Source organism: Pogona vitticeps, chromosome 2 (genome assembly GCF_051106095.1).
Source record: "Pogona vitticeps strain Pit_001003342236 chromosome 2, PviZW2.1, whole genome shotgun sequence".
NCBI lineage: Eukaryota > Metazoa > Chordata > Lepidosauria > Squamata > Agamidae > Pogona > Pogona vitticeps.
This window is the reverse complement of record NC_135784.1, coordinates 141,831,236-141,844,358: the sequence shown is the minus strand read 5'-3', so window position 1 is coordinate 141,844,358 and position 13,123 is coordinate 141,831,236. Positions and strand designations below refer to the sequence as shown.

At 42.0% G+C, this 13,123-nt stretch overlaps 1 protein-coding gene across 2 annotated transcripts in view; it reads right to left on the bottom strand.

Annotated features, from left to right (window-relative positions):
• Positions 1 to 13,123, bottom strand: part of RNF213 (ring finger protein 213) — a 155,775-nt gene that overhangs the window by 24,467 nt on the left and 118,185 nt on the right. For both annotated transcript variants that reach the window (XM_072990706.2, XM_078384278.1), the window contains 6 exons: positions 12,314 to 12,495; positions 11,113 to 11,233; positions 4,058 to 4,158; positions 2,290 to 2,472; positions 1,972 to 2,129; positions 1,777 to 1,885 (listed from right to left, as the gene is read on the bottom strand). In XM_072990706.2, coding sequence (XP_072846807.2) covers positions 1,777 to 1,885; positions 1,972 to 2,129; positions 2,290 to 2,472; positions 4,058 to 4,158; positions 11,113 to 11,233; positions 12,314 to 12,495 — 854 coding nt within the window. The remainder of the gene's footprint in view (positions 1 to 1,776; positions 1,886 to 1,971; positions 2,130 to 2,289; positions 2,473 to 4,057; positions 4,159 to 11,112; positions 11,234 to 12,313; positions 12,496 to 13,123) is intronic.

Sequence of the window (13,123 nt, the reverse complement as noted above, 5' to 3'; positions counted from 1 at the left end):
TCAAAATCTTTCCTTTCAAAAGGAAAGATTCTTTACCTTTAAAGGGAAAGATTTCTTGATTGTTAAGCAGCTGGCTGGCTGTCCTTTTGGAGAAGACTCTTAAGAATGGCGAGAGATGGAAAACGTCCACTCAGGAGACAAAATTTCTTTTTTAATGGTCCTACACTGAATGAGCACACCAGCAATGCTTTGACAGGGCTTATAAAAACATTGCTGGTACATTAGTAACCATTTAATAGAAATGCAAAACTTCGTCTCCCCTGTCCTAAAAAAGAGTGGAACAGAAGTTTTCCATTTTTCAAGATTGTTAAGATCAACAAGAAGCTTCTCCAAAGGGACCGCCTGCCAGATGCTTTGGTTCAATCCCATCAATCACACACCCCGGAATTGAGCCAGAACAGAGTGATCCTACCTGTACCTAAAAGACAGCCCATGACAGAGAGTCAGAAAGGTGTGAGTAGGAACGCTCCGGGTATGGGCTGGTTTGTGCTGGTACTTATCACCCACAAGAGTGAACTAGTCTGTCCCCAGAGCAGACAAAAGAGTGAGACAACTGTCCATGTAGTCAGGGACTTGAGAGAGAAAAAGAAGCATGTTTTAGAGTCAATCAGGAGATGGAATCTGTCTAGAGGCTCCAGAATGTGTGGGTGTCAGGGAGTTCGTAAATAAATGATTTTGATCTTGAATTGCAAAAAATATTTCTACATTTTACTGTTGTTTTGATCTTTATCATTCATAACTTACAACTTTCATTTCCTTTCATATTCATTACCTGTGGTCCCTCAATAAATGTTTTTGCTTGTTTAAATCAAACTCTCTTCATTTATTTATTTTATGTGTAACTAAGAAACTACGAACAGGCAATAACGCACCCACATACTAAGCACCTGAATAATAAAAGAAGCAGGGCGGCTGTAGAAGAACAGAAGGGACAACCCACAATACTCAGTTTAGGAGATCATTTTCCTTTTAGACAAATGCATTCCCTAGTGGCACTAAGGAGCAGTGGGTTGGTTTAAGATGTTAAAAGTTGACAAGGAGTGTACGATTCGCTAATGTGAAAATCAGTGAAGACGTCATTGCCCCACTAGGACTGCCAGAGAGGGCTTCAAGGTGATGGACAGTGTTAATACTGAAGGAGAAATCGGATATACAGTGGTGCCTCGCTTAGCGAGTGCTTCGCTATGTGATGAATTCGCATAGCGAGGGGGTCCGGGCCATCGCTGGAGCATTCGTTCAGCGATGGCCCCTATAGCGTTTTTTCGCTTTGCGATGATCGCTAAGCAATTCGCTTAGCGATTTTCGCAGAACGAAGCGGGGGAGAACAGCTGACTGGCGGTTCCAAAATGGCCGCCAGAAGGTCCGCGCCGCATTTTCGCGCCCTGCCCTCGCTTACCGAGGGCGCGAAAATGGCGGCGCTATGGAGGAACATCGCTTAACGGTGAGTTTCAAAGCCATAGGCTTTTTTATTACCGTTTAGCGATGTTTTCGCATAGCGAAGGTTAATCCGGAACGGATTAACCTCGCTATGCGAGGCACCACTGTAGTAGGCAAAATCCCGTCCAAGCAGGATTCATGTTCATGTTTTTTTTTACATTATGCCCACATAAATGTGCCAGTCGTTATGCCTGGTAACAAGGAACTGTGCCGCTTGATAGCAATTTATGGACAGCACTTCAGCCTCGGCAGTCTTACAGCTACTGCAGACATAGCAGGTCACGCCTATGTAGCAAAGCAAGAGGATTTTGCCCAGTGCCCATGAATGAAGGTCCTCACCTGTACTTCAGAAGCAACTTTAGTACCACAGAACGGATTACTGGAGTCTTATCCACCACATCGTCAAAAGGGGACAGAGATTTTGTATGTACATTGCAGCTACCAGAGCCTGAAAATATAGCACAACTTAGACCAGAGAAATAACAGAGCCAGTTTATTCAATGTAAAAGAACTGATATGGACATAGGAGCATACTTCTCAAAAATTCCTTACGAACAAACAACAAATTCAACAGCTCCTGAATCACAGCTTTTTCCGGTGGTTCGTTGTCTTTGAAACACATTGTAGAAACCAGGTCTAGAAAGAAACTGTTGCAAAACTTCCGGAACTGGGCATTTCTTTCTATGGCAACACTGTGGGAGAAACAGGCCAGGTATTATTCATCTCCTTGGTTGCGGAATTTGCATCAGATAACATGGGAGAAAGGGTAGTATGAGATCTTCAGAAATTAAGGTCAAAGGTCCAAAGTTAGCATCAGGATTATCATATGGTATATCAATGATAAGCCTTTACCTGAGCTCCTTGGATATTGTGAGAGTATAGTCATCTGGCAGATTGGAAAGGCAGAGAGGACACAGCATCTGTCCAGGCACGAGCCACTGTTTGATACAAGTGTGGCAGAACACGTGGTCACAGGGGAGGCTGACTGGATTTCCAGGATCTCCCAAACAAATGGGACATGGCTTCAGACCATACCTGTGAATACAACAGCAACGGTTCATGCACATTTTTGTATGTAATTAACAGTTTTTTTTTAAAAAAAATCAGAACACTTAAGTGTCTTCATTGCTCTTACTTCCACAGCAAGTAAGACAATGTAAAAAAGTTTTCCACTCCCCCATTTTGCCATAGGTCTAGTTTAGTTCTAATCTTACACAGAGGCAGAGCCGTTCTGGATGGTTCCTTTCTCCCATATAAATAGGTCTATCCAATTTGGACAATCAAAACTACTCTTCCAGATCCCTGTCTGAGTGATCCCCATGTGTTTGGAACAAATTCATCAGGTGTTACAAAAACAACTACACACAGTTATAATTTAGAAAATATTTTATTATTTCCTATCTTTGACTCAAATTCTGCCTCACAGTCTCATTTTCTCTAGCCTGCTGTGATCCTACCAAGGTTTTAGGGTTTTGCTCTTTTGTCTCTTGCTGCCAATAGAATGGCTTTTATAACGCTGATTATTCTCCATCTAAACCGCAAGTATCTTTGAACATCAGACACGACAAAACAGGGCCGAGCCCTGCAGCCAGGTCTCTCTCGCCTGCACATGCACTCCAGGCATTGGGCCACTTGGGCTGCCCTCAGAGTTTCCGCATCAGGGTTCCCCGTCTTCCTTTCTCTCGATACAAGGAGGCTTCCTCATTGGGACACAAATCCTTAGGATGCTGTCTTCCAGTGAGTGCTTCTCCCACCTTGCTCCCATGTCCCAGTCAACCTTACTCTAGGGTGGTCCAATACTGTGGCTCAGGAAGGAGCTGTGAGAGCAGGCAGGCATCAGTAAGATTGCACTGGACAAGGAACTCCCTTCTCCAGACAGCAAGATCCAGGGAATCTTCCATGGAGGGACAGCTTCTCTGTTTTCTGGTCTTCTCTGGAACGGTGAGCTCAGCCTCCTGCCTTGTGGCCTTCTGGCCAGCACAAATCCAGAGGGGTTTCTTCCCTTCCCTTCTCAGCACCGCTAGCCTCCTTCTCTCCCGTTGCCTGTTTCCCTCTAAGTTTCTCTTCTCCTTCCTTCAAGTTCATTCTACCTCCCCGCTTCTCCATAAGCATTCTTCTCGCCCTCCAGTCAGCTTTCCTACAAATCTCCCACCTCTGCCCATGTGCTCTGCCTCTTGGGTGCTTCACTCCCCTTGTCTACAGCCAGTTGCTTGGCCACAGGGAAGACTGCTGGCACATTGCTGAGCAGAGGTCATTCCCAAGCACGGTGCCTTCCCCTGCTCTTCCCAGGCCTCTCAACTGCTATCTGGAATGGCAGGGCCAGGTCCTCCTCTTGCTGTGAAACTGCACTGATCTCTGGAGAGTGCTGGTGCATGGGCTCTGCTAGTGGCAAGCCTACTTCCTCTCTCACAGCGACTGTTTGCAAAGCAAAACAGAACATCTGGAATTGTTCTTATGCAATACTCCTTGATGCATTTCCTTCATCACAGGAACAATGCAGGTCACAAGTCTATACCCCTTTTTTGACCTCCAGACAGAATATTAATTCCAGGACCCCAAAATAAGGGCAAATCAAAGGCACACCCCCGAAACATAACACACAACCCCCCCCCAATATTACCTGCAAAATGCTGAACTGATATCCTCTTTGCAGTGGCGAATTACTTTCATCACTGCAGTGAAGGTGCTGTGAGTTTTTATCTCAGAACCCCCTTGAAAGCACTAGAAAAAAACAACAGTGTTGTCACGTTCCAGACTTATAGGAAAAGTGAACAGGAAGGACCTTGAACAGATGCAAAACATTAAGTTATTCATATTAACATGCACACATTGTGCCACTCAGCTTTATTATGTGGATTACAGTGGTACCTTGTTAGACAACAACCTCACAAAACGACATAGCCGCATGACAATGAAGTTTTGCGAACGCTATAGAGAATCGCAAAACAGTGATTTCAATGGGCGATTTTTGCTGGACGATGTTTGGGTCCCTGCTTAGCAAACCATTTCTTGCAAGGTGATGATTCTGGCATGGATCGGCACTTCGCAAAACAGGTGTTTTGGGGACCGATGCTTCGCAGGACAGCCATTTTAACAGCTGATCGGCGCTTCGCAAAATGACAATGGTTTTTCCCCATTGGAACACATTAAACAGGTTTCAATGCATTCCAATGGAGAAAGGGTTTTCGCAAGATGATGTTTTCACAAGACAGCGATTTCTATGGAACGGATTATCATCATCATGCGAGGCACCACTGTACTTTTATTATATAGAACAATCCTATGGATGCCAGCTAAGTATGGTCACTTGACATCAGCATTACTTATTCCCAGGTAAGTGTGTATGTTTAAGATACACTCCTAAGCATGTTTACTCTAAAGTAAGTCCCTCTAATATCCATAGGGCTTACTTTTCAGTAGATGTGTTTAAGGTTGCAACCCTTAATGCTTTATTTTAATTGTTTATTTTTTCTGCTTATTTTTTGTTAGCTACCCTGAATATTTGGAGAGATGATTTATGTATTATAGATAAATAAACACATATGAAAATGGAAGCCTTCCAAGTTTATCATGCCATGGGCCTGACCAAAGCAAGTTACTTCCCCAAAAGGGAAAAAAATCTTCAATTTAAAGCAAAGAATTATAAATCAAACTTTGGGGAGAAAGGAAATATTCATGAATAATTTCACTTTATCGGGAAAAAATTGTAGATACGGTTAGTTGTAGCGTAAGGCTGCCAAAACACTAGCTCATCGAGCTGAAGTGATAGCTATGAGAAAAGCCATCTTAAAAGTGAGGAGTCATAAATCAGTCGTGGCTAAAGGCTTGAAAGGAACTTTGGCAAGTTGTTTCAAGACAAGAGTTAATGACCATTGTCGAGAGGGAGGTTGAGTATCAGAAATGAGAATCAGTATGAGAAAGACCTTTAAGAAAAAGTTTCATCGGATGTTTGAAGAAATTGGCTGCTGAAGAATTTGGAGGTTGGTATGAAATTATTGCAGAAAGGTGTACTTGTAAGGAGAAGATGGAAAGATCATTGGATTTGAGATGGAGTAGGAAGTGGAGAACGGTGGAGAGTGATGGGTTGATGGAGGGTAGTGAGGAAGATTCAGGGAAAAACTGGAATTTCTTCCATTTATACAGTTAGGCCTTCCTTGTGGATGGTTTCTTAGCCCGATGGAGAACATCCATTAGCGAGGGGGAATCCTCCACGCTGCCAGGTGAAGAACACATAAGTCCGGGTGGAGGACTCGGGAGTTGTTCTGTGTGAGGAGGTGTGGCAGGCAGGGGAGGTGGTGGGTGTCTGATGAGAGACTGCAGAGTACTGGGAATCAAGTCTGTCTCGGCCAAGAGGATATAACAATGGCATTGGTTTTGTCTTGCTGCAGATGGACCACGATTTTGTGGAGGAGTGGGAACGGCAGAAAAAGGTAAGTAAGGGTTTTGGGCCAATGGCCAACAAATGTGTCTCCTTGGGAGTGTTTGTCGATTACCGCTCGGGAGCAGTATAGTTTGCGCTTTCGATTCGTTCAGGAGGCGAAGAGATCGAGAGTCGGTGTGCCCCATTTCTGGCAAAGTTGACAGAATACTGATTGATCTAGTTTAATTCGTGAGCTTGAGCATTCGTGCAGCTCAGCAAGTCTGCTAGGTCGTTGTCGTGACCAGCGATGTGTAAAGCTGTGAGACAGATGTGATGTTGTAGACATCACTTCACTAAGAAGACTTGGAGAGTGGGTGCCACCTTGTTTGAGGATGTAGTACATTGCTGTGGTGTTGTCAGTGGCAATCTGTACCATTTTGCCTACAAGAAGATTCTTGAAAGCTCTGCAGGCTTTTATGACTGCCAATAGCTCCAATTTGTTTATGTGGAGCAATTTCTCTCTGTGAAACTGTTTGGTGTGAATCTTGAGGGATTTGCAGTGAGCCCCTCAGCCCGTATGGCTGGCGTCAGTAGTGACTTGTATCTGCAGATGCCGTTGTCGAAACAGCCGCCCGACAGAAAGGTTGGGAGGAAAACACCACAACTGAAGTTGGGAGGTGAGTTCTGGAGTGACCCTTAGGAATGTGTGAGGAGGGTCTGTTAACAGACCAAATAGGGCGAGAAATCAGGATTGGATTGATCTCATTTTTAGCTGTATATGTTGTACGACTGATATAGGCCATGGTGCCTAGAACCCGTTGTACTGTTATAGTGGGTATTAAGGCATGAGGGGTGAAACCCTAAAGCAACGTGATCAAGTTTGTCTCTCGTCTGTAAGAAGAAAGGCGCCGGCTTGTATGGAGTCTATGAGTGTGCCTATGTAATGTACAGTCCTTGCAGGTATTAAACTTGATTTCTGTTCGTTGACAGTAAGACTGAGATTGTGAAGGAGGGCGAGGGTGAAGTGGGTGTCTCGTTGAGCTTTGGGAGTATGCTACTAGGAGCCATTTGTTGATATATGGAAAGATGAGAATGTTTTGGAGTCTGAGGTACGCGGCTACCGGTGCCATGCACTTGGTGAATACTCTTGCAGCTGTTGCAAGGCCGAATAGGAGCCTTTTGAATTGGTAAGCTTGTGATCCTGGTTGAAAATGGAGGAATTTTTTGTGTGTAGGACGTATTGAAATATAAAAGCAAGCATCCCTTAGGTCTATGATGGTGAACCAGTCAATTCTTTCGAAGTAAGGGAAAAACTGATTCTAGGGTAACCATATAGAATTTTGTGGCAATGATGTATTTGTTTAGTTGTCTGAAATCTAAGATAGGGCGAAGCCCTCTGTCTTTTTTGAGGATGGTGAAATAGCAAGAGAAAAAAAACTGTTGTTTCACTAGACGGGTTGTATTGCGTCTTTGAGAAGTAAATTTGTTATTTCTTCTTGCAGAGGTTGTGAAGGTGGAGTGATGACATGCTGGAGGAATGTCAAAGATATGGATGTGGTAGCTGTTTTTGATGACAGACAGCACCCAGGCATCTGTGGTGATGGATTCCCACACAGGTAAGTGTTTCCAAAGGGCAGGGTTGGTGGGTTGGGTTGTGATCTCTGTTGTCAGAGGAGTGTCAACCATGGTGTTTGGGTTTCTGGTCATTTTGCCTAGTGCCAGGCTGTTGCCGGGGTTTGGCTCTTTGATTTTTAAAGTAGGACGTGTAAGACGTTTGTCTTGGAGGATCTCGTTGGAACTTCTGATAAGAGTTATAAGGTCATCTCGATTGATTTTGTTGAGGACGTTGTTGATAGGGAGGGTAGATTCCCCAGTGTCTAGCTGCTGATCGTTTCTTTTGTACATTTTCTAGTATGTCATCAGTTTCAGCATGAAAGAAGCCTGCCCCATCAAAAGCTAGGTCTTCAGCGAGGCTGGCTGTTCTGAGCCAGGAAAATGGTGCAGGGCTACCGAAGTGGCCATAGACTTCACTGCAGCATCTACAATGTGACAGGCAGAAAGCATCTGTTGCTTAGCAATGGAAAGGCCTTCTTGTTGGAAGGTTTGGGCTAGTATCTTTTTATCCTCTTGTAAAGGTAAAGGTAAAGGTTAAGGTTCCCCTTGACAATTTTTGTCCAGTCATGTTTGACTCTAGGGGGCGGTGCTCATCCCCGTTTCCAAGCCATAGAGCCAGCGTTTTGTCCGAAGACAATCTTCCGTGATCACATGGCCAGTGCGACTTAGACATGGAACACTGTTACCTTCCCACCGAAGTGGTCCCTATTTATCTACTTGCATTTATACGCTTTCGAACCGCTAGGTTGGCGGGAGCTGGGACAAGTGACGGGCACTCACTCCGTCACGTGGATCTTACAACTACTTGGTCTTCTGATCCTGCAGCACAGGCTTCTGCAGTTTAGTCCACAGCGCCACCACGTCCCTATCCTCTTGTAGGAATTCACTAAAAGTGGACATACTATCCCAAAGGAAGCATTGGTAAGCTCCCATGGCTCTTTGATATCAGCAGCTCTCATGGTGAAGGCTGCAGAAGAGTAAAACCATCTGCCCATAGAGTCCATTCACCGACTATCTTTATTTTGTGGTATGAGAGATTGTTGGTGTCGAGATCTTGATTGTGAGGCACAAAGTATGAATAATTTTTATTATCATATGAAGACATTCAGATGACTGATTTAGTAAAGGGTACAGTGAGTAAAATTTATGGACTCCTTGATTTAGAGGAAGAAAAAAGGATTGAAGATAGCATGGGAACAAGACATTAGAAAAAGAATAAATGAGGAAGAATGGAGGAAGATATGAAAAATGAAGATTTTAAGATTTATGTCAGTGAGAATAAAGGAAAACTTTTTAAAACTGGGTCTAAGATGGTATTTAACACCAATAAAATTAATGCTAGTTATCTGAATTTCTGTTGGAAATGTGAGAAAGAAATTGGTACATACTTTCATATATGGTGGGAATGCGAAAAAGCACAAAGATTTTGGAAACAAATTTTTAAAGAATTAAATGACATATGTGAAAACGATATTGAATTTAATCCCGACATTGCTTTGTTATCAATATTTTAGAATGTGGAATATGATAAGATGATTACAGAATTGATAACCAATTTATTAACAGTGGCTAGACTGATAATAGCCTTGCAATGGATATCAAAATCTTAATTTCAAATCCATGAATGGTATAATGAAATATGGAATATAGCTATAAATGAAAAACTAACTTGTAATTTAAAGGTTAAGAAAGGAGAGTTGAAAAAGAATAATTTTTATGAAATATGGGGCAGATTTTTTGAATACTGTATGTGTTAACAAGAGGAAAGGGGAAAGCTCCAAATCAAGAATCAATGCAGTTCTGGAGAAGAGGACAATAGAGGAAGAATATAGATGAAGGAAGGAGAAGATTACAGCAAGAGGTCCCATCTATGGTGGTGGGTAGCACAGTTTTAAACTGTATTTTGGTTTATGTATTTTATATTTATGTCTATGTTATAGTTATAAAAAGTAAAAAAAAAATAATGCTGAGAAAAGATTGTTCCCAAAGTTGGAGTTTAATCCTAGAAAGGCAGGACCGGAGAACTCCACGTGTGAAATTTTTGCAATGGGTACAGAAGGAAGTTTGATGTTCTTCTCCTAAACAGAAAAGGCACTCAGCGTTTCTGTCGGAAAGTGGAATTTATTATCGTAGACAACACAGTGCTTAAACGGGCCCAAAGGGGCAATGAATTTAGAGAAAAATGATTTAAGAGAAAATGGGTTGGAAGGGGAGGGGCAGCCGGGAGGCCGATCCTGGAGAAGAAGAATCTAATAAAAGTATTGAAAATTTTCAATTGTAATAAGAGAAATGAAATAATAATAAAAAGGAATCAAGATTACGCTCTCTTTCACTTTACTCACAGAAGCAGAACAATCTATGAGGCACTCAATGCAGCGGTTGAAAGAAAGGGGACGCTTGGTGCCAAGGTACTTATACAGAGGAGAGGGGCTTATTCTAATGTGTTTATTGCTACTGCAGAAGCTCTAGAAACTTCCGATGAGGCTCCGCGCAGGTGTGGATCACCCAGGTTGTGATTCACAGAGGATATGAAGAAGAACTACCCATTAGGATTTTTGACAATGTTTACTTTGGCTGGAAGTATAGTCTGTTTTCCAGTGGGGAAGTTATAACAGTCTGTTACAGCAGGAACACTAATAAATGTATTATGGCCTAAAGTTTTAGGAACAATGCAATCCATTTCATTAGTAGCATGAATTGAAGTCACTTTTGTTATAACACCCTTTTCTAGTCTATAAGGTGACACAGGAATAGTATTTGTGTCTATTATTATGCTGTTCCATGAGCAGATATAAGGCTTTTAATATGCAAAAAAGCTCAAAATAGTGTCCACATTCAAAGCTCAAAAATATAACGAAAACTGAAATCAATACAACTACAGTGGTGCCCCGCATAGCGAGCGCCCCGTTTAACGACGAATCCGCATAGCGATGCGGATTTCGCGATGGCAAAAGCAATCGCATTGCGACATTCTCAATGCCCAAAAATCACATTACGATGATCGGTAAGCGTTTCGCTTACCGATCTTCGCATTGCGATGTTTTAAAAACAGCTGATCGGCGGTTCCCAAATGGCTGCTGGAAGAAAAAAATGGCTGCCCACAACTTTTTCATGCGGTTTCCCTCGCATACCGGGCGGCGAAAATGGCGGCCGTATGGAGGATTTCCGCATAGCGGTGAGTTTATTCCCCACAGGAACGCATTAAACGTGTGTTATTGCGTTCCTATGGGGTTTTTAGTCCCGCATAGCGACGAATCCGGATAGCGACGATTTTTTCAGAACGGATTATCGTCGCTATGCGGGGCACCACTGCATATTGTATCAATTAAAGAGCTTAAAAACAGAACAGAAACTGAACACATATTCTATTTCAGAAATAGATTTGTGTCAATTCAATGATTCACAGATTTCATTCATTTAACAATTTCTCTATCGGGACATGGGATGCTCTATAGAAACAAGTTGAAAAAAAAAAGAAATTGTGCAATAAAAACAAATATGAACAATTCCAGTTGAATATCCAAAAAAGAGGAAAAATAAAAAAGTAGAAATTGTAGAGTCCACAACAATGAAATGAAATATATAAATATTTTAACTTGCATTGCAATATTTGCAATTTAACCTGAGGTATGTAAATATTTAACTGCATTCAAGGGAACACAAAAGTAGTGTAGCCCACAAAATGAGGACAATTTTCTTACATTTCCAAGCTGTGATGCGTAGTTCTTTACTAGATCTTGCATCTCTGGAACGATTTTTTCTGCTCCAAGCAACACATGTTCCACAAAGAGAGACATGGAGAAAATCCGATTCCACTGATTTCTGTTTCAGTGAAGAAAGCAAATAAATCAAGGGAGAGAAAGCTGCCACATGTGCACTACAGGGGACAGGGACATGGCCAAAAATACTGCTCAGCTACAGAAATTTCCCAAAATGTCTCTGCACAGGGACAGTAGAACCCCATTTGTGTGGGTTCACAGTCTACAAAGCAGAGATGCAGAAAATTATACAAACATTATGTGAAAAACTAGAAATAGTCATGAATCACTAGATTTGGTGCTTTGGGCTGGTTCAGCTAGTGGCTGAACAGGTGTTCTGTGGTTTGGCACCCCACTCCCTCCAGCGGGCACCCACTCAGAAGCGCTTCGTGCCCATCTGTAGTAACAACTCACATACAGATCAAGTAGACAAATATATGTGTCTGGTACAGTATGCTTAATTAACCACCACATAGACTGCAATATAGAATTAAAGATATGTATTGGAAAAGCTGGAAGAAATTCTATGGAGCTTAAGAAAATGTTGTGTTAAGAAACAGTTTCTGCACCTTTGCACATCAAACAGCCTTATATCTTTGAGACTGAGGATATTACAGAGTTATATATGGTCAATCCTCTTATATGAATGTGAGATCTGGAGTATGAAGGAGATGCTCAACACAACAAATGCTCTTGAAATACGAAGGTACAGAAGAATCTGTTATATCCCATGGACTGATAGGATAAAGAATAAAGTGGTACTTCATTGAATAGGAAAACAAATAGGGTTGATTGTTAAGAACGCAAGCTCTCACATCCTAGACACGCAACTCATCATGACAAACACAGTAACACTGCAATGCATCATTGAAAGGAAGGTCAAGGGTAAATGTGGAAGAGGTAGATGATGGATTTCCTGGATGAGTAACACCAGAGACTGGCTAGACTTTAATAAAGAACAAATTATCCATGCTGTGAGAGATAAATGGAGACATGGCATGATAGTAAGCCAAGTACAGCAACTGAGATGGCTCTCACAGGGAGGGAGGGAGGGAGGGAGGGGGGAGAGGGAGAGGCTTCCATACAATAATCATGCAGGGAGGTGTACAAATAGCACTTCCATGCTTTGCCATGTCTTGCTTACTTGACTTTCTGGAGCAATTGGTAGCACTGGTCTCTGCTACTTTGTAAATAATTTTCTGTGCAAACAAGTTCAACTGGCATTTGAACTTCCTTCACCTTCTGGAGCCAACCTTGAGGCCTAAAGTTTGACATGTTTTCTTCCAACATTTCAGTACAGGCCACCGCAGCAAGCAAGTCCAGTACCTACGATAACCAGACATGAAAAGGACTTTTACTACGGAAACAGAGAGCAAGCCGAAAAATCAGCTTCCTACAATTATGACTGAAAACCTGGTTGAGACTGTCTAGTGTACCCTCTCTCTAATCAAAGCAATTAATCTATAGATTAATATTATCTTGAATGCTGAGCTTTCCCCCTTGCAAATGCTGGAAACTGAAATTAAACAGCATACAGGGTATTGATGTACTCCTGTTATTTCCATGCCACCTTTCAGGGTGAAAGGTGGCATGGAAAGGACCTAGGAAGGCTCATATATGATTAAGTTGGACTTAAAAAATACAATAAATTACAGCTAAGAAACTATTACTTATAGGATAGGAATTAAAAATGTTCATTTTAAACATTTAAATGCTTTAAAAACACATTTAAAAGAAAATAGGAGACTCAATCTTGCCCAATTTAGTTATTAAAAACTTGTCTTAAAAGGCAGGTCTTTAACTGTTGGCAAAAGGGCAAGGGGGGCAGGCTTACCTTGGGGTGCTGGTGGTTTGAATGGACTGTTGTGCTCCATTATTTTTTAAATGTGATTTTAGTATGGGTTTTATTGATTATTTTTAATATAATACCTGTTTAATTCTTTTTAAACATTTG